The sequence below is a fragment of the Paralichthys olivaceus genome, chromosome 13, assembly GCF_024713975.1.
Source record: "Paralichthys olivaceus isolate ysfri-2021 chromosome 13, ASM2471397v2, whole genome shotgun sequence".
NCBI lineage: Eukaryota > Metazoa > Chordata > Actinopteri > Pleuronectiformes > Paralichthyidae > Paralichthys > Paralichthys olivaceus.
The window spans coordinates 7,990,941-8,013,220 of NC_091105.1; the positions used below are offsets into that span (position 1 = coordinate 7,990,941).

The following is a 22,280-nucleotide window of genomic DNA, read 5'->3' on the forward strand; positions in this document are numbered from 1 at the left end:
TATTGTCATTCCCATTTGAAATCCAGGAGAAGCCAGCCCCTCTTGTTAAGTGCACAGAGAGCTGACAGAATTACTCTTGTAACACTGATTCTTGTCAAGAGAGAAAATGGTAGTCTACTGCTGTCTACACCTGTGCTCCGCTCTTCTCTTTATTTCTGCCTCTCTTCTCATCCACTACCCCTTTCTCCATCTCTGCCGCCACTTCACCAGCTGTCTGCTGCACACACTCTGTCTCCTCCAAATCCATTTCCTTGCCATTTGTATTTCTGTCATATGTTACTTCTCCCTGCTCTCCTCCTACTCTCTGCTTCACTTTCAACATATGCCTGGGGAAAAAATTAATAATTTGATGTGGGTACATTTCCCTCTTTCTTTCAATTTCTCCTGCCAGCCTCCCCGAGCACACTGTCTCTCTCCCTCAAGCAGTGCTAATCACCACTGTTCACACACATGAGAGTGAGAGCTAGCCCTCAGTGTCCACTTGTAACAGGAACACAAGAAATGCATTATCACCTCAGGCAGCACAGAGCTCTGGCACATGCAATGTGGCAACAATCTCTCTGCAAACTTCAGAGACGGATGCTGCTCCGCCACTGTCATCGCATCAAAGGGAATTACGCCAAAATTTAAATGCAAATTCTCCCTAAATTCCACCCAATTATTTTTAATGCCTCGTTCCAGTTTGCTCTTAAGTGTCTCAGAGTCGGTGCTGGTAAATCCGTTTGTGAATGATAATTCATGTTTTATTCTACCCTTCTGGAGACAACACTTAAAGATTCAAGAGCGAGATGTAAAGGAGGCACCCCTGGCTCCCAGCACGGGGCCCACTACAAACCCAGACACATCCTTAACAAAGCACCAGTGGAATTTATTTTAGTGGGTGAAAAAAGGACATCTCATAAACACATGCTGGTGGATGAGCCAGCAGAAAAGGTTGCAATATTCATGCTGTGTGGATAACTGGGGGAAAAGAAAAACAAACATGTATAACTACACACACAAACAAACACAAACACACACCCCTCCCTACCCAAACACACAGACCATACTGTGGAAGCCATAGAAGAAAAAGCATGTTCCTTATGAAGTCACGTCCTCCATAACCGTAAGCTCCAAATGACCGCAAGTAATGGGGGAGATGGGGCAGAAGTAACATGTACTGCAGCCTCCCAAAAAACACATGCATGTCGCACATACACACACCCACACACACACACTTAAGCATCACTACGGTCATCAGCCGTCTGACGCTGGGTTAGGCTGCACCTAGAGCGTAGCTTAGTTGTATTCTGTGTCAGCATGTTAAGTTATTGAACAGAGCTGTGTGTGTGTGTGTGTGTGTGTGTTTGTGTGCTAATGAGGGGTGGGCAGGGGGCCCAGTTGCAGGCTGGAGGGAGACTTGGCTCCATCAGACCTGTTCTCTGGCTGTTTTCGCATGGCCGGAGACACACACTGACTGACAGATGTAGACGCGCACACACACATACATACACACACACACACACACATACACACACACGCACATACGCCCAAAACCCAGTGCAGGAAAGGGCCAGAGCCCCTTGCCCTGTAACTGCCTCCTTGGATGAGTCTTAAAATGGGAGAGAATGCACCGAATTGAGAGAAAATCTATTTTCCGTTGAGCTGAACAGCCCTTCAGACCATGTGGGGGATTCAATTGGGGGTGTTTAATGTTTTCGAGGTTCAGCAGAGATACCCTTGTAAGGAAAACAAGACAGAAGATGGAGGGAATCTGGGTTGGCCACACAAGAACCCTACCAACAGGAGCCTGGAATGGAGGGATGGACGGAGGGATGCAGACTACTAAACTGTGATTAAGGAAGAGCCACTGGTATTTAAGAGTTAAGCTTAGAGAGAGAGAGTGAGATAGCATGGGCATGAGAGGGGAGAGAGGGAGAATGCTGGGGGCAGGAGTCTCTACTCTGAGCAGGGAGATCAGCGGCAGACTTGCGGGGGCTGAAAGACAACCTGGGAGAGATAAGGAGGATGAGGAGAGAGCATATGCTAAGAGGATGAGAGATGCAACGGAAAGAGCAAACTGCAGCGAAAAGAGATAGTGAGGGAGAGATAAATCGAAGGAAAGAGAAGGGGGGAGCAGGTTAGGATACGTGTGTGTGACTAAGCAGCTGGATCGAAGATGAGAGGAGGAGAGGCAAGGAGAGGAGAGGACATCCATCTCCCTCTCTCTGCCTCCAGGTGCATGGGACAAAACTGAGGGCAGAGGACACTGGCAAACACACACACACGCACGCACGCACTACACTAGTGCGTAGATTTGTTTGTTTGTGTGTGTGTGTGTGTGTGTGTGTGTGTGTGTGTGTCTGTGTGTGTGTGTGTGTGTGTGTGTGTGTGTGTGTGTGTGTGTGTGTGTGTGTCTGTGTGTGTCTGTGTGTCATGCAGCTGTGGGGTAGAGGGGAGTGGGGGACCTGCTATGTAGCAGGTGCTGGCCATTTCACGCCTGTCGGCCCTTCTTAGCCCTGTTTGTCTACACGCATTCGCATTAGCTTCCATCTGAAGTCATTCCACATCTTTCTCTCGCTCCGTTTCGACTATTACGCTCTCTTTCGATTCTGTTAAACCTTTTCTGACTCACTCTCTCTCTTTACAAACTCTACATCTTCTACTAACACCCGTCTGTGAAACACTCGCCGGTTGCCTTGCTCACCTCTTAACTGCCTGCAAATTTAGCTCACATCTTATCCTCCTCCTCTGCTGGTGAGTAAGAGAGGAGTGGGAAGGAGGGAAGAGGTTGTCGGCTGCAAGAGAACAAGACCAGATGGAGGAGGGAGATGACAAGAACAAGGAAACTGTGGGAAGTTGAACACAGGAAGAACGACCAGAAGAAGATGAGGGAGGGGAAAAAAAGGAGGAAGTGGGACGAAGAATAGGAAAGGAGTGGAAATGTAAAGAGAGGGTGAGAGAGGAAGGGGTGGTGGAGTGAGCAGAGAAGCAGCCAGGAGCTGAAGCAGCAATGGGTGACTGATCCGCTCTGAGAGGCTTGGAGACAGACGGACACACGCTATGCTGAGAGATAGTGGAGGCCAGTAGTAGAGGAGATAGGATGCAACGGCACAAGATACCCATGGGAGTTTTTAAATGCCGTCAGCATCCGCTCTCCCTCGATCCCTCACTCACGGCTTTGCTCCCTCCCTTCTCTTGAGTGCTAGGACATGCTGGCACCAACTTATCCTGGTGCACGTTTGCTGGCTTTTTGTCTAAAAGCAGCAGCCTCCATCCCCTTCCCTCTGCACCCTGGATCTTCCCTGCTTGTTGCTTGTAATGCGCAGCAGGGGATGGTGGCATCCTTTGTGCTAAAGAAGCCAGCCACGCTACCATGCAGCAGTACACAGTGGCCCCAGAGGAGTGGTGACGCACGCTGTGGAGCCAAGGGACTCGAAAAGAGATGGGGATGTGGAGGAAAAAAACAGGGAAAAAAGGAGGGACTGAGCAAGAGGACAAGAAAAAAAAAGGATGAAAATCAGGGCAAGGAGGAGCTGAGTGGCTCTTAAAATCTAGCCACCAGAGATATGTACTTTTCCCCATGATGGGCAGGGTTTGCCCCAATGTCAGCAGAAAACAACTTTTCTGAAATAATGTGGCAGGAAAGTGGAAGGGGAATGTATTTTGTATGAAATGCAGGAGTGAGTCCTGTTGACAAGGACTGCTTCAACTAATGTGGGACAGAGTCTATTTGCATCTCCAATTCTGGATAGTTTCACTCCAAAGACCCTTTTCAAAAAACCCACTAACACCTGCTAACATCTGGCATTTGTCTGCAATGGGAATGGATTAAATCGGCATCCACTCCTGTTAAACACGTTTTAATAGGCTCGATAGGCAGCAATAGAAATGCAACATTCGGATGAACCCTCAAAGTTGTCAAGACAACGAGATGAGAGAGCGACTCTGTTGGTTTTTGATATCGAACATGACACACTGGGAAAAAACTGAAAATGAGTCTATCGCCTTTATTTAGTGGGTTTACCCACATTTAAAATACCTGCACATACCTGCTAAGTTTGATGGATAATAGGTTCAATTACCACACACACACACACACACACACACACACACACACACACACACACAGTTTAAACCCAAGGCAGCACTTACATCCACTTAATTTTTAAGTCAGCATCGTGAGTAAACCACATCACTTACTGATTGCAGCCTTATCTTCAAGACATTGACATTGACTTGCTTTGCTTTAGTCTCTGCTGTCATTCGTGATGGCCAAGGATACTGCTGAGAAGCTGCTCAGTCGCTTTTTTTGTTCATGACTTGAGGGGGGAGCGAACTGCTCTCTCACTCATTTTAAAAACAAAGGAGAAAAGCAAAAATGAGCGAGAAGGATCTTCTCTCACAATGTGAACTACGACTAAAAACTTGGCTTTGTAAAAAGCCATCTGATGTACAAACTGAGGATAGACAGACCTTGGGTACAGCCAAGCTATAAAAACTTTGAGATACAATGTTAGTGAGTGTATGTGAAGACACACAGGGAAACAAAATGACATGCATTCTTAATATGACTCAGAGAAAGTCAGATGAAAAGTTGGAGGGGGAAATACAAAATTGCAGAAGTGCACACAAGTACACACTTACTCTCATTGACAGATACACACACATACCATGTGGACAGAGCAGCTGGACCCTCTAGCCCTAAACTAAACAGTCCCAACACCCAAGAGACAGTGTGTGTGTGTGTGTGTGTGTGTGTGTGTGTGTGTGTGTGTGTGTGTGTGTGTGTGTGTGTGTGTGTGTGTGTGTGTTTGAGAGAGATCATGTGACATGTGAGGTGGAACAAGGTGCACCCCTGGGGAAAGACATGAGAGCAGAGCTAACCAGGAAATGTGTAGCATGTGTGATGGTGTGAAGTGCACTTGGTTCCAGTTCATCAGCACAGAGGATATATGAGTTTTCATATACAACCCAGGGGACAGTTTAGATGATGAACAGCATCCAAGTGAGCCGCAAGTGTGTTTTTCATTTCACTTCTGAAACGTTCCACAGCTTTACAGACACATTTACTGAGCATAATCTATACAATTTACAATTCATCGGGACATTTGCAACTTGTGTGAGTTGGACTTTGGCTTGGTTGTAATGCGTTTTCACCACAAGTCAATAGAGATGTTCTGCTACCATTTTTCCCTTCTCCATACAAACTCTGTTACGTGGACTACGCGTTTCAGCCGATACCGAGTACCGATCTGATACCAGTGCATTTAATATAAATAACAACTTATATAAATAACGCAATTTAACAGCTGTAGGCTTCTAACCCTGTACGGAAGTGATGATTGTCGTCAACTTTGTATGGCCTGGCTCAGGTTACTATATATAGACAGAATTTATTTTAAAAATAGAAGATCTTTTCAGTATTGCCACCACTCAAAACTGAAGTCTTGCACATGTTAAGCGTCAATGATTTACTCGTGGGACTTTCCACTGTGAAATATTTCCAAATTCCTGATGTTGTAGCTAGGTCTTGCTATAGCGCTACATTACCAGAAACCACTTCTTCACATTCTAGTACAACACAGCAGAAGAAATAATAACCTGGAAAAGAAAATTGCAGTAATACCAATATTCTTTAAAGACGTGGTATTGGATCTGTAAATAGATACATACTCGCTGGTGCCCAACCCAGCGTTTTTGGCAGTAACTGAGGCCGATGCTGGAATTGGTATCAGAACATCTCTACTGCTCACCATATGAGAGAAGTCCAGTTACTAATCATTTCTGTGATTGCTACTTTCAATATGTAGCATTGAAAGTTTATTTTTAAATGTTATGTAACCTCCATCCTAACTTTTTTCGTGTTGTGCTTTTTTGTGCCCCCTCAACTCACCTCTGACAATGGCTGTGACCTGATCTCTGCTGGTCCCAATGCGGTTCCTGACCTCGCAGACAAAAGTGGTGTTGACAGCCTCGTCCACCTTGAGCACCTTCAGCTCGTTGCCAGTGATCTGCACTGTGTCTGGCAGCTCTCCTGACATTCTGCAGCCACAGGAGTATATGTGCCATGAGGAAGAAGAAAAAGGAGAAAATAAACTGAGAATTGGGTTGTGGTCAGTTCGGCTTCCAGCAGAATGAGAGCATTTAGACGGACTGGACGTTTACAGAAATGTGATGTAGTGTGCTCTGTCATCAAATTCAGTTTCCTGTGCCCTAAAAGCCAATCCATTATCACTCAGTGGAGGAAAACACGATGGGGACAGGAGGAAAATCAAAACTGCTGGACCCAGGCCAAACTCGCTTCTAGAAAAAACTGGAACTTGTGTGTGTGGAAAGCATTTTGTGATTTGTAACTCTGGTGCTACTGTGTTGTTTTAATTCCTTTTTATCTTACTTATATTGCAACTATGTTTTTTTTTTTTTTTTTTTTTTTTTTTAAATGGGATAGTTTGAAAAGCATAGAGCTTATGATGTCTGATCGACTGAGCGAGCCACATGGCTTTCATAGTACTGCCATACAAGACAGTAGCTGGTACGACGCCAATGTACAACTGAAGATTATTATTTTCAATCAATCTGACAGAGCTTAGATATGAAGGTTACACAACTATTCCTGTTTGAAGGAATTTAAAAAAAATTCTCTACCTTCATGTTATGATGTGGCGCTCAAAATTGAATACCTTTCATTTTCATTCATTCGTTTGACGCACTTTGTAACCTTATTTAGATGAGTTATTATTATTATGATATTATTTTTCCGTTTATATTAATAGCTGATGATACTGAAAAGGGGGAGAGAGAGACTTGTATTGTATTGCTCATTATGCGAGGGTTAAATCTAAAGTCACACAGTCCATTATGAGAAATTATACGGTTATCTCCATAATCAGAGCACAGGGTAGAAGTGGCAATAATAAAAGCGCTGATTACAACTCTGTGAGCACTTTGGACCTGAGAATGAAAGGAGGGGAAGAATGGGAGAAAAAGAAAAGAGGAAGAGAAAGCCAGAGAATGTGGTAAAACGAGACAGAGCTAGAGGAGACAATATAGATTCCAGGAAGTGCTGATACTCACGTCTTCCACAGGACAGAGATCGGAACGGGGTTTCCAGTAGCTTGGCAGGTTAGCACCACATTTGTACGACCCAAGTACCAATTATTGTCATAACCCACGATCTTCACCTGAGGGGCGTCTGAGGGATGGAGAGATGAATGGCAGGAGGGAGGGAAAAAATAGCAAAAAGTTCAATTAGTCACTCCATGGTTTGAAATAATGTTGGACTGCACACAGCGAAGGAATTAATGAGCGCTGGATTGTGTGTGTGGTGTCTTACATTGAACTGCGAGCTTCAACAGGAAGCTCTCTGCTTTAACCTGTGTCCTGTGCGCCACCACACAACTGATGTCCTTCCCGTTGTCCTTTGCTGTGGGAACCATGAGGTACTCGCTGGTCACCGTCACCGTGTTGTCGGCGCCCGGCTTTGACACTATCGTCCCGTTGCCATTGGCCGTGGTCACCCAAGAGATCTGGGCAGGGGGACGACCATCTACGGACTCGCAGCGCGCCACCACCACCGGCTTAGTGCCCGCTTCCACTGTTACGATGGAGGCCGAATTCTGAGGCTTAGCTGATGGACGGATTGATGCGAGGTCGGAGGGTGGATGGAGTGCCAGAAGGGGACACAGAGTGGCAGAGAGAAGATTAAGGGATGTAGAGATAGATCAAATGGAAATAAGACAGCTGAGGGAAAAGATAATGTGCACCATTATTGATAAACAATTTGAGTCACCAGTCTAGCAAAAGCAAATCCAAAACCTCAATCTCCAAACATCCTGTCATCCAGCTCCCCCCCACCCCTATCTTTTCTCTCTCCCCAGCCTAAACTGACAAACAATTATGAGCACCACAGCAAATACACCCAAACCCTAAATCTTCTTTCACTTTTACCTCCATTTCTTTAATCTACTCCCTCTCAATCCCCATTGATAAACTAGAACTGACTGGTCCAGTGTATCTCCATACACAAATTCGACATCGCTACACGATTCCTGTCAGGCCTCCATCCCCTCCGCTCCATCTCACTCCTCGTACCTCCTCCACTGCCCTGTGCGATACTCGTGTGGGTTCAGAGGAGAGCAGGAAGGACAGAAGCTGACAGCAGGCATGACAAGCAGCTAGATCAATACAGAGCCTGGGGGGAGGCAGGGAGGCATGATGCGTTGGAGGGAGAAGAGAGCGAAGCAGAGGCACTGGTGCCGGGCCAAGGTTAGACCAATGGTTCCATTGCATTAACAAGAACACAATTGATCTGACAATACCACTTAAAACAGCAATTAAGGCGAGCTGGACACGCTTTTAACCTGCAAACTACCTTTGGGGGAGGGAGAGGGTTTGATAGAGAGAGAGGGGTAGGCATATGGTACTTTGCATTTATACATACAGCATGAAGATTAAGATGAAGAGTAAGTGACCTACCCAGCATGACCAGATAGGTGATGCCCTGCTCGTTGCCAATTGGGTAGGTGGCATATTCACAGATGTACCTCCCCTCATCCGTCATCCTCACATCGCTGATCTGGATGGAAGGGCTGTCCAGCTTCGGTTGGGGCGACGAGAAGCTGACCCTGCCCTTCATAGGTGAATCGGGGTAGCTGGGATCAAATTTGGGGTGAAACACGGCGATGTTGATCCTATCGCCCTCCTTTGGCTCGTAGATCCACGTCACCTGTGGAGCAGGAGCAGGGTCAGACTTATGGGGAATGTGTACATTGATAGAGAAAAACAACGGTCCTTTGTTTATCAAGGGATTGATAAATGGATAAATGGAAAGAGTTTTGAGACATGCATTTTGCAGTGAACTCCACAGGGCAGTGTAAACAGCATTACAATCAAATAAGCGGAGCAGGTATGAATATGGATGTGAGTGTTTCAGAGGGAGAGATGCTCTCTAACTCTCTCTCTCTCTCTCTCCCTCAGCTGCCCTGCGTGGATTCGAGTAGAGTTGTGCACTTCCCACTTCATTGAGATGCGACTAAGAAGTGTTTCCATTACCATATTTAATCCCCTGAAGCAAAATGAAGCTTATATTGTTTGTTTGGAGAAATAAAACATTAAGCCTAAATGTGATAAAAACCTATTACTAGCCTTAGGATTATTTCTGCGGGCTATGATTTGTTAGATTAAGGTTTAATGTGCAAAATAAACAAAGCACATGGATGTGTATTATCATTTTATTTCTATTTTGATTGGGGTTTCACACACCTGCAGAATTAGAGCAATGCATAATGGACAAATACTTTACAGGAAAAGGTTTGTTTTGTCAGATATTAAATTGTGTGCTTTACGGCTGATGTCTTTTCACTTCAGTTGTGAAAGCAAATTGGAATCCAGAGCAATTTCAGCAAATTATTTACTGTCAAATCAGCAGAGAAACTGACATTTTTATTGGAATTTCATTCCACAAGCACAGTTTAGATTTGGAATCAGTGCACTGGTATAAAGAAGCAATAAAATCCGAGGTGAAAAACTGCATCGTGGTTGTGTAAATCTCACCATTGTGAGCTGAATCCCTGTTTCATCAGTGAAGGCACAGCGTAGGTTCACCGTCTGGCCAGGATACGACAACACCTCCGCCTCCACCTTCACTCGCTGACCTGCCGCTCCTAGAGAGAAAGAAAGACAGAGTCATTAATGTCTCTGGTTTCTTTCATTTACAAACTGAGAGAAGAGAGAAGAGAAAGCAGAGCTGAGAAATTGCACTGGTACAAAGCGCGCTGATGATAAATGAGGACAGTGTGGAAGTGTCTGGTACAACAGAGGACAGCATTAGTGAACCCAGGCAAGTAGGCCAGGAGTCTGGTATCTCTCCATGACTGTGCGTGTGTGTGGATGGAGAGGCTGATAGAAAAAAAGAAAGGGATTTGTGCTGGGTAAAAAAAGACAGAGGGAAGCCAGTTCTTTTTTGCACACAGGTCATAAATCATCAGGATTGGTTATGCTTTTCTATAGCCTGCCATTTGCTGTGCCAACACATTCCTGTGTAACCGCTAAGAGTCAAAATAAATATGCTTCTCATGGTGTGTTGTGTCAGTGGGTGTGTGTGAGAAACATAAAGAGCAAGGGAGATTTAGAACGACAATCTGTGTGTGTGTGTGTGTGTGTGTGTGTGTGTGTGTGTGTGTGTAGGTGTGTGTAATCCAGTCTGTGTGAAAATGTAATTACTTGTATGAGTAAGCGTGCATTAGTGTATGGCAGCAAGATGGCCACGGTTTTAAGTAAGAGTGGATTACCTGTATAACTTCAAATGTCTGCAGCGGGGACTACGTGTGTGTGTGTGTGTGTGTGTGTGTGTGTGTGTGTGTGTGTGTGTGTGTGTGTGTGTGTGTGTGTGTGTGTACAATATGTTTACAAGCAGGCTACACACCTACACCAGTACCAATGAAACTATTTCCCCTAAAGACAAACAATTACTGGAGGAACTAGTTCCACCAGTTTGTGCTGAGCCAAAGCTGTTTGTGTTGAAACTAATATGATCCGCAGGGCTGATGGAACACACACAGACACACACGCACACCCACACGAAACCCATAGGCTAGGAGATAAGGGGAAAGGGCAGCGCTGTCTTTTGACGAGCAATAAACACCAAACCTTCTGTTCTCTTGGGAGTTTTGAGATATCAATACGGAGGAAGAGGAGGAATGAGCGAAAGACACGAGTGGGCAAGTGGAGGAAAAACAAGCCTTTCCTAGAATAACACTAGTTCTCCCAGGACCAGCCCAATTTACAACCACAAAACAACCCCCTTGTAGCCGCAGAGGAACCTCTGGATAACCACTGAGCTGCCTGTGGGAGCAGCAGAGAGCCATGTGGGGCTGGAAACAGGAACAGCTCACTCACTTTCTCTCTTGGACACTCATAAAATGAGCATATCTGTGCAAAGAATCACGACCTCTCGCATATTCATTAACTCATGACGACTTTATTGTCAAGCTCCTGGATTTCGGGGTTATGCTTTCGTTTCGTTTGTCTGTCTGTTAGTTATCAGGATAACACAAAAACTGCTGGACCAATCACCATGAAACTTGGTAGGAGGATGTGGTGTGGGTCAGGGAAGATCCCATTCAATTTTGGTGTGGATATGGATCAGGGGGCGGATCCAGGATTTTTTTGCACTTTAACATTGCAAGATATTGTAGGATGTTTTGCAACATATTCGTTAATTCCTCAGAAAATAATCAGGACTGATATTTATGAGTGTGTTAATGCTGCAGATCCAAATAAAAATCTGGATGTAGTTAATTTAAGGGGACTGTGATGGAGCTTCAGCATCTGAAGAAATTACCTTTGGGAATGGGAGCTGAATTTAAGTAGGGGGAGAAATAGCGGAGATAAAGGATTACTAAAACCCTTGATTACTTCTCTTGAATCAGGTTTATGGAAAGAGTCAGCCTGACATGTCAAGTTACAAAGCAGCACTGAATTTACTCTGCTCCATTTCACTTGTGTGCATATGTGTGCAAATTCACACACATGTACAGCTGTTGTGTCCGCACACGATATGGGGTCAGAGACGAGCCAGGCCCGGTTGGCTGTCATTCTGAGGCAATAAGAGCAGAGCAACACAGGTCAAATCCTGCCAGAGCTCAGATGAGAGACAGGCTGGCCCTATGAGACTCCATATAGCCCCAGGGAAATGAATATTACACACAAGACACACAAAGACATGCATGCCCCCATCCTCTATCACTGTCCCCAGACCCAGAGACTCTGTTATTAGAATGGCGGAAAAGTCAGCATGTGCGTGCACATACACTGACACAACAGCATTGTTGCATTTGAAATAGCAATTGTCAGTATAAATATTGAGAGAACATTGTTCACATTAAATGGAAGAGAGAAAGACGGAGTTGGAGAGAGACGGGAACTGAGGGAATTAGAGATGGAAGACAGTTCAAGGGTAAAAGTGAGAAGAAAGGAGGCGCGGCGGAGAGAGGGAAGGAGAAAGACAGAGGGAGAGAAAGAGAGGGTTGGAGGGGAGGAGAGTGAGAACAGAAGCCTCGTGTCGCCGCTGCTCTACTTTACAGTAGTGCTGCTGCCTGCAGGTGACACACACAGGAAACGGTACCGAACCAAAGACACAACGAAACAACAAATGCATGCACACATAACTGCCCTCTTTAATATCCTCAAGTAGTCAAATGTCACCATCCTCAGTCATGTCACCTATCATCATGTCTTTAAAACCCACAAGATGTGCACGCACATGCACGTACACACACACACTACGCTGATAGCACTGCGACAGCCCTCTCTGATCCCCTGCCTGGTCACACTGACATTTCCATATTTCCCACCATTCGTCTGTGAAGAGGAAAAATGAATGAGGAAGGAAGGAATGAAGGAGAGGAAGTGTGCTGGGGAGGAAGGAAGGATGAAAGGAGGAGAGAGACAGCAGACAGCATGGGAATGCCAAAGTGATGGAGGATGAGTGTGGAGGAGTGGGGGTGGGGGGGTTGAAGTGCAAGGAAAAGTGGGGATGAAAGAGTGTGAAGAGAAAACGCAGTGCCAGGAATAGAGAATGAAAGAGGGAGTGAAAAAGAGAAAGTGGTGAGAGAAAAGGAGAGGAGAGGAGGAGGAGGATCTCGGTGAGCGAGACGGTGGGAGCTATAAACAATGTTAACAGAAGACAGCTGAGGGACAAAAGAGAGGAGAAAAGGGGAAATTAAAAGTGAGAGAGGAAGTAGGTGGGGAAAAAAAGAAGCGATGGGAGAAACTAAAAATGGAGGTGTGTGAGGGGGGGAGGGTGGCACAGGTAGAGAGAAACAGAGCGAGGAGAGGTGGATGAGGGGAAGAGCGGAAGGTGCCAAGCAGCGAGAGGCAGGGTAGTCTCCACACCTGACCTTGTGAGAAACACCATGGCTGTGAATAGAGGGAGAGACAAAAACGCACAGTGAAACTGCGTGAATGAGGCAGGGGGGGGGGGGGCAAGTAAAAAAAAAAAAACACTCAGAATCCTAATTTTCCTCTTCAGCCCATTTGAGCCAGCCGTGGCTTATAAAACGAACATACGCTTATCAGCCTGTCTGCCTGCCTCGCTGCCTGCCTGGCTGACTCTGACGCCTAATGGCGTTCATGTCCTCTGCCTGATCCCAACTATAGTGCGAGAAAAGTGCGTCAGGGGGACACGGAGTGCAGGCCATCACCTAAAATATCTAATGGCCTTCAGAGCTCACTGACTCTGCCATTTCATCAGGCTAGAGGCGATGCACTGTCAGGTGGGCTAGAATGAAGCCTCCCGATTCCCCATGTTCCTGGAGATTGCTTCCCTGCAGTCCATTGTGTATGTGTGTGTGTGTGTGTGTGTGTGTGTGTTTGATGAGATAGGGAGAAAATATGTGGCTGTCTCAATAAGCATTCTGCACTTTCATTATTCTTCCAAGTCTGTGCAAATTTCACCATTTCCATTACCGTCTTGTTGTTGTTATTGTTGTGCCCACCCTCTCCACTCCTGAAGAATAATAGCTTTGATACAGGCAGCACGGCAAGAGGGATGGAGCATCATGCCTCCGTCCTGATGGAATCTGTCTCTGCCTTCCTTAAACATCATCTTTTTTTCCTTGTGGGGGAATTACAATGAGTCCCACTCCACATTTTAAACTTGATGATTTGACGTGCTGGCGTTTTGGACACGAGAGTAACACTTTTAAAGTACTGAAATTAGTTTTTCTGAAACAAATTTAAATTCCATTTGTAAAGGGATGATCCCTCCTAAATGTACAGTTGTTCATATGGACAGATCCTCATGTTGCAGTGCCTTGGACTGAAATACACCATGAATGTCTGTGTTGGGCATCACAAGTGTGTAAATGTATCGATCCAACACCTTGTCTTTAAAGTGTTTTAGTTTCACCAAGATTAAACTACAATCTTCTGCACTGCCTACAGACTGAAGTGATTTCTGGTTGTGGAGCTACAGCTAAGATATCAGCAGTTCGGCAAAATTTCAGTTTTGAGGGGTGTCACCAGTGTGGCCAATTACAACACTACGACACCAATCATCACTTCAATACAACGTTAAAATACGTTACAAGTTTTTTAAATGCACTAGTATTGGATCTGTAATCTGTTTCGGTCAAGGCAAAGTCCTGGTATCAGAATCAGATGATGATCCATCAGATTGTCAATGATTATCATTATAACAGCATGTTTGTGCACTGGCCTTGAATGCAAGTGGTTTCTGAATGAATCATGCAATTTTTTTTCTGGGAGACAATTCAATTCCACAACTATTACTGGAGTCGTAGTTTTGTGTGCGGTATTGAGGCAGTGTACATGTTCTGTACTAAATTGAGTTCAAATGAAACAATAAGTGAGATTGTGCTGACTTTCAGATTTATAGGGTGTCTGAGGGCATTTACTTCGATGCTGCTCACCTCAGGTGTGTGACTCATCTTTTTTTACAAAGCTGCAATTTTTCAACAGTGAAGTAATAACAATGATGGAGCAACAATTTCTCTACTGTTACTATAATATGGTTATTAACACTCTACAATTGAAGCTGAAAGTAAGAATTTCACCATCATAATAGTTTTAAATCCATTGTCCATTGTCCACAGAGCCCATGTAACAAAAAAATGTGAGCGTGCAAACTTTTATAGCTAACCTGACAATCCCTCCTGGAGAGCAACAGCTTTTTCCTTCACACTAAATCTTTAACACTGTTCCCTTTATCACTGCAGATACTGTAATATTGCAGTTTTTTTGAGACTGATACAACTGTAATTTTCACAGGCCTGTGCACAGTGAGTCCATCCCTGAGGGTCAGATCGTCTCGTACTGCACCATTCAGAGGCGCAACGACCTGAACTGTGCTGTGATGACGATTGGGTGCTCCATCACTGCCACCATTCACAGCGTGTGGGAAACATGCGAGTTTGCAGCATTTTAGTTGCTGCAAATGAACCTAACTGTTGAAAGTTTTCAGGTGATGTGCCAAACTCATAGAAGTTTACTTTGTCATCTGAAAAATTTGGAAGTTGTTCCAGATGCTTGACTTTCCCTAAATCTTATGAGCGTAGCTGTAACTTGTAAGCCTCTCACGTAGTCACGTAACTTTCCCAGACCTGACACACACAAAACTTTTACTAAGATTAAATACACTTGTCTGAGAATAACTAATAATGCTTAATATTGATTCATGGTGGAAGAAGTTGTTTAAAATGTCATATTTCATGGGCTATTAGGGTTTTAATGCATATAAAATAATAATTAAAAATAAAAACAAAACTGCCTCATTTGAATACTGATTTGGACGTTGATTACCTGGATAATGGTCAAAGCTTAGAAGCTTTCAGGTCAACCTTTACTTTCATTTTCACATTTTCGTATCTGAATGATAACAGTGACACTGCTGCGGCTGCATGTCATGTCCAACTGCTGCTGCTCTGTACTAAGAGCTGTTATCAGCCAGAGTCTGGAACAGCACCAACCTGAACCTGCTGCTGCTGTTGTTACCCGACACTGCTTCAGCACTGGTTCCTCTGACCTTCACACAGATGCACGCGCACACACACACACACTCACAATGAACGTGCATACACTGCGTATGCATACACACATTCAGATGTGGATAGTTTGGTATGCAGGGAGCGGAGTGGGAATGCAGCTTAGCTTTGACAGGCGAGGCAGCTTGACAAGCCAAGAATAAAACTAGGAAATGAAGACTTGAGATGTGTTGTCTTCACGCTGACCTTTCCACTGGACTCTCTATATGGGCTAATCGATAGCACATGCTAGATTTAGAAATAGCCACTGTGCATTATGGACTTCTCCAATGACATTCTATTATAATACATTCATGCTGCGATCTTCACTCGCTGGAGCAACTGAGTCAAAAGCACCTAGCCAGGTCTGCACACTTGAAAGACTTCAAAGCTTCTGCATGAGATCTACATCTAAGAATCCACAGAGATGATTAATTTACGGGGAAACGCTAACAAAGAAAACCAGTGGTTGGTGTTACAGAGAGGTTGCGTGCAGGAGATGGCAGGTAAAAAAAAAAGCACCTTCTGTGATGCAATAGGAGCGGAGGAGAAAAAAGGTGGTAGAAGAAGGGGGTGCTACATTTCACTTTGTTCACAGCGACATGATGAAATATATGATAACCGACTCCGAAGACAAGTGTGGAAAGAGAAGGGGGATAGACACACAGGCAGGAGGCAGAAACGCATGAAATGTAACAGACGGGGAGCGGAGGAGAAAAAGGAGCTTGGAAGGAGGGACACAGGGAGACATGAACAGGCTTCAAAGTGGTGAGGAGAAACGAACAGCTGGAGGATAAATCTGCACAGGGAGGTGTGTGTGTTTTGTAAATGTGTGTGTGCGTGTATACACATGCATCTGTATACTGATGCATATTCTTATTTCATTGCCTGTTTATAACAAACATGCCTAGGACTCCAGCAAATATATTTTGCAAAAATAAGCATTTGCCAATTCAATTAAGCTCCTCTCCTTAATGAAAAAAGATCCAGCAGGGATGTTTTTGAAAACCTTTAGTATACAAACACATCATACTTTCCAAGATGTGCCACGGCCTCCTGCATCCAGACCTGGGTCATGACCTCAGCGCTGCCATGAGAATAAGTCCATACACTATGCATGAGTTCCAGAGTAGCAGGATACTGGCAAAGTAGAAAAATTCACAATGGGCTCTCTGAGTCATTTAACTGCAGGAGCACTGACTTGAAATTATCTTCACAAAAGCTATGCATACATCTCTCCATGGACCTCTATCACTCACTCTCCATCTTCCATTCTCACTTATGTACATACCGCAAACAGGATATGTCAACTCTTACAAGCTCAGTGGTCAGACAGGTCTGAAAAAATCATGTTTGTCTGAATCGAATTGGAAAAATGGAAGTGATCCCTCCGACACGCACTCTGGTTACTTTTGTTTTACTGCAGCGGATTGCACCTCGCAACAGGATGAAACTTACAACCAGACAACACACACAACACACTTAATCATTTAGCATCTGCCAGGCTGAGGGAAAACCATGCATGGGAGATAAAACTGACTTGCAAAGTAGTGAAAATTGTGTGTTTGTGGTCATGATAAGACAAAACACTTCCTCATGTGTACAGCTGCTAGGTAAAGCATAACCACATTTAGACAGGCCGTCATAGAAACACACAAGCTCGCGCACACTGGGTAGAGAGGTGCTCTTCTCCACCGGGTGAATAATTCATTCCCGGGTAAGAACGAAAGAAGTGTGCTCTCCTCCTCCTACTCCTCTCGTCACTTCATTATTGATAGACACCAATATCTACACTGTACCTGACCCAGGAGAGGGGGAAGAAAGAGGGGAATGCGTGAGATGGTGAAAGAAAACACGGCAATAAAGAATGACATGAAATGAGACATGAGGAAATACAGCAACTGTGTGGAGTAGTAAGTGTGTAAAGCATAAAACACAGCAAGGAAATGACAGAGGCCATAAGGCACAAGTGCAATTTTATGGTACTGCATGTTTTAATCTGGTGCCGGGCCTGTTAGGGTCAGTAACATGTCGCTTGTAAGAGGCAGTTTACTGTGGCCGGAGAGGACACAGCTCTCCTGAGCCAAAACAAATAACTGCTGCTTCTATACCGCCTTGCTCCTGCTATCGCTCCAACCCACTGAATAAGTGACTGAATAACTTACTGGTTGGATGGCTGACAGACACCCAGCTCCCCTGCGGCTCCCGGCTCGGGCACTGCACATCATCCTACCTCCACTGCTCTTCGCCTTCTCTCGGCATCGCTCACTTTCTCTTTATTTCCCCCCTCTGTGACATAGCCCTGTCCCGTCTTTTCATTTTGGAATAAATCCCTTTCATCCCCCGAGCTCATTCTGCTATTCCTTGACTTTTTTTCCTGCTAGTTCTTTTTTTGTCTGACTTCTTCATTCCAGCCCTGTGTGCCATCACTCCTCATGGTAATTGTACTGGGCATGTTATTTTAGCCCTGCATGAAATATTAGATTCTCCCATGTGGTGACCATGGTGACGGAAGTACAGTCTGGGCACAAGCTTAAAATGTAAATCTGAGGGTGGATGAAAACATTTTTTAGACAGGTTAGGGGTCAGTGTCTATGAACTATCTTGATGTGAAGCGTTCCCCATTATGCATGTTGAGGACTTGTACCTCTTTAACAGGTCTAGCTGCAAGCACGGCCAAAGAAATCCTTCAAACAATGATTGTTTCTGTGTGTGTGTGTGTGTGTGTGTGTGTGTGTGTGTGTGTGTGTGTGTGTGTGTGTGTCCACAGTCTGGCAGCATCTCATCTCAGAAATGGCCATGATTTAAAGGATGAAGCCAAATCAGTGTGTACAGCTGGAGAAAAGCACCAGGTACCATCTGTAATTGTCCAGGAGAGTCCTCCTGTGTGTCCGTCCATGTCTTCATCCATCATTTGGTGTGTATACATTTGTCTCTCAGTGTGTCAGTTGTCAACATAATGTGATTATGCGTTCTATTTTCGCCTCCCCAGCAACACTTGGATGTGAGAGTCTACCGAGGTGTCAGAGGGGATATTTCAGGCTGGGTGTGATCCTTCCCCCGAATTAAAAACCGAGCCGCCTGGTAAAGTGAGAGGAATTCCATGACAACCCCAACCCAAACACAGCTGCATTTCCAGCACAGCTTTACTTGCCAACGTTCACCTTTACGTCACCTTGGGGAGGGCTCCGCTTCCCCGAGCTGCTCGTCCTGCTGTGTCACTCAACTCATTGCTGATGAGCCCATTGGTTAACAACGCTGTCGCCACGCCGCTCATTCATAGTTGAGGGGGTGACAGACCAATCCAATTTAAAGCCCACATTAAGGGATTAAAATGTAGTGCTCTGATATGAGGGCGACGGTTATTAGCACAGTGAGTCTGTCAGGAGGATCACACAGCATGGTACCAAATCAATGCCAGACATATGGAATACAGAAGGTCAGGCAAACAAACAAGGAGTGCACCAGTATTATAATAAACTGATGACTGTGTCCGTCACAACACATAGAAACAACCAGCTGGATAGAATTACTGATGGGAAGGAGGAGAGCTCTGCAGGGAAAGATTAGAGAGGGAAGTAGGAGATAGGGTCCAAAACGCAACACCTACAAGCAAAATAAAAAGTTGGGTGTGTCTATTCCTTCAATAGTATTAATAACAAAGCAGGATTATGACTCATGCTACCAAGGCACTGCAGCTCAAATGTCAGAGATATGGATAGTCGATTAGTCTACATGCATCTTGAAAATACAATTAGGACATGCAACAGATTCAGCATTTTTGCATAAAGACAAATGAGCATTGTGATGAGGGGGAAGATGGCAACAAATAGCAAACACCAGGCAAGTAGGCTGGAAAAAAATTATAGGGGTGGAGGACAATAGATAACTGAAGCAATTAAAACAGCTGGTAACAATGCTTTATGTATTAGAACAGCTGCAATGTTTGCGTTGGAGTTTGCTTCCCGCGCATCTGCGGGGAGCTGAGAGGGCAGAGGTGAACAATGCATTGTCTTCCAGTCTCAATAGGAGGCAGGTAAGATGAAACTCTGCACTTCCAACACATGCCTTCGATCATGTGGCCGAGGAGGAAAGGTGATACGGAGGAGGGAGGGGATGAAATGGAGCCAGAAAGGAAAACAGAAGTGAGGACTGTAGTTTCTATTCAGTGCAACGGAAAACAGTAACGAGAATGGCATTTAAGCCTGTTGTCCACTAAAACCCCACAAACACCTGCTAACATCTGGCTTTCTGCTGGAAAGGCATTATTAGCTGCTTATACCCAGTAATTTTGGTGTAAAAGAAGTATCAGAGAGCACCTCGACCAACATGCTCCTTATGAAACAACATTTAAATTCACTAGATCCCAGTTTTAATAGGATCTGCACCAAACTGCATAAATATCAGTCCCCTAAACATTCCTTATTGTTTTCATCAAGACCCATGAATTATTCTGCGATAATCAAGGAAAATGTTGAAAACTATAAAAGAAAGGAAAAAAAAATTGATCTGAAACTTTACCAAAATATCTTCCCTGATGCAAACCACATCCTCCTATCAAGTTTCATGGAAATCTGTCCTGCAGTTTGTGTGTAATGTTTCGCTATCAAAAATACAAAGCAACAAACAGATGAGTCTCTTAACCTCTTTGGCGGAGGTAATAAACAACAGGTCCGTATGAGAAATTACTGCTCAGGGATGTTTTCTGCTGCCCCTCTGCTCCATTTCGTCCCTTTGTACAGAATGTTAAGATCTACTTTCATTATTCTGTGAAGGACAGTCACTATGACAACTTGCCTTGGGAACATGGTGTATTGTTTGGATCCTGATTGATAGATGGCTGAATGAACAACTAATAAGACGGTCGGACGCACTGCTCAAGGAGGCAGACCAACAGGACGAGAGTCACATAACCTGATGGTTCCTCCTCAAGTCAATCTGTTAAGTAAAATGAAAGTAAATACAAAATGTGAGCGGCTGCCTTTCGTCGCCAAAGTCGAAGTAAAGCAATAAACAAAGACGTCTCTGAGGACGACTGGAGATATACAGCACAACGCAAAACTTTAATTATCTCTAAAAAGACAACTGTGCCAACTGTGCATCAACACATAAACTAAACTACATAATAAAAAAATCGGAAAGACATTATGAACAATAAAATAAATAAAACAAAAACCATATAGCCAGAGGAGATGAAAGACGAAGGGAATTTTTTTTTTTTTTTTTTTTTAAAGCAGGTAACACCCCATGACAGCAGCAAAAGAAATGCTCCTGCCTTAAGAGACACCATGTAAACCATCTTTCTCACAATTTGCTGGTGACACAGGAATCGGAGTCCCTGTGTTTCATTCCAATTAACAACATTCTCCAGCATCCCCACAGAGCTGTGGCTATAAGAGGCTATATTCCAATAAACTTATTCCAATAAAAAGGTGTGAACACTGCAGTACAGGCTTTTTCTGTCCTTCAGCGATAAGCCATGAAACCTACAGATAAAACCAGAAGGTCTAAAAATATCCATAAAAGATTGTTTAATGTGACACTTATGAAAATGCTCTTTGTTGTCAACAAGTGTTTCAGATAATATGGTTCATTGTCTGAAACACTTGACTAATATGTCAATATATTTAATTCTCTCACCCTGTATAATGTTGTATTGTAATAATCATTGACAATTATTTGTCTATATATAAACACATTATAAACCAAAATATATATGTTATTGTGAAAACAAAATTTTTAAAAGTTCCTTTGGCTTGAGGCTGTTTTCACTATTGAAATAAATAATCAACAGGTTAATCAATAATGAAAATGGCTGGGTGTGACTGTACGGACTTCAACAATGCTCCAATAAGCGGAAACAAAGAACAATCACGGTTTTGTTCTGTGTCCTGAAGGCGAGACAACAATGCAGTATTGATTAAAAAGAAATTACATCTCAGCATCCTCACATGTCAACCAGTCCAATACCATTCAAAAGGAATCCTCTGCTGTCTGTCAGTCAGGAAAAATAAACAGAATACATCTACAAAACAACGAGGTAACTAAATGAGAATATCTAAAATAAAAAACAATCCATGGGCGAATTGTTAGGGTGCGTCGACTCCCGGACGTACGGACCATTCAATTTTCAACAAGCATTGAAGTTTTTGAAATTTGCAGAGGGGCAATATAAATAATAACAGAGTCAGTTGCTCAGGATGGTTTACTGTTTATCCTGCCAGCCAGAGAATATGAATGAATCCATATGAGAATAGATTAGAACTATATCCAGAGGACTCACAGTAACTGAATGACATTTCTAACACTTTACAGACACAAAACTGGAAAAAAATAAACAATATACAAATATCAGGACACCAGGACTAAAAGCCATACATGTAGATGATGATGAACGCAAACCCTGAAAAATAACCAAGCATCAGCTTCTCTAGATGTTCATATTGTTGATAAACTGTTTGCCGTTCTAAACAACTTTTATCCGCCTGAACAGCGAATTGCTGTGGATCGAGTTTCTCATCAATTGCGGTCTGAATCCTGGTTTTAGCCTGTAATGGCTCAGCAGCCATAATGCTGCTCTCTCAGACTCTCAGAAGATTGAAGCCACTTCCCAGAGATCGTAAGGAGGGGCACTATAACACACACACAGACACACACACAAGATGCTGGAGCCATCCCCTGTCAGGTCGTCATTACAATGGGTTGGAGCTGTCTTTGTTTACCATCTACCCCCTTAAGACAGAGTGACAGATAGAG

The 22,280-nt window shown here is 44.1% G+C and overlaps 1 protein-coding gene across 3 annotated transcripts in view; it reads right to left on the minus strand.

Annotated features, from left to right (window-relative positions):
* The window catches only part of si:ch73-22o12.1 (nectin-2), an 81,671-nt gene that overhangs the window by 40,431 nt on the left and 18,960 nt on the right, over positions 1-22,280 (minus strand). For all 3 annotated transcript variants that reach the window (XM_020093024.2, XM_020093023.2, XM_020093022.2), the window contains exons 2-6: positions 9,535-9,644; positions 8,458-8,707; positions 7,316-7,609; positions 7,057-7,174; positions 5,876-6,024 (exon numbers count right to left, since the gene is read on the minus strand). In XM_020093024.2, the coding sequence (XP_019948583.2) occupies positions 5,876-6,024; positions 7,057-7,174; positions 7,316-7,609; positions 8,458-8,707; positions 9,535-9,644 (921 nt within the window). The remainder of the gene's footprint in view (positions 1-5,875; positions 6,025-7,056; positions 7,175-7,315; positions 7,610-8,457; positions 8,708-9,534; positions 9,645-22,280) is intronic.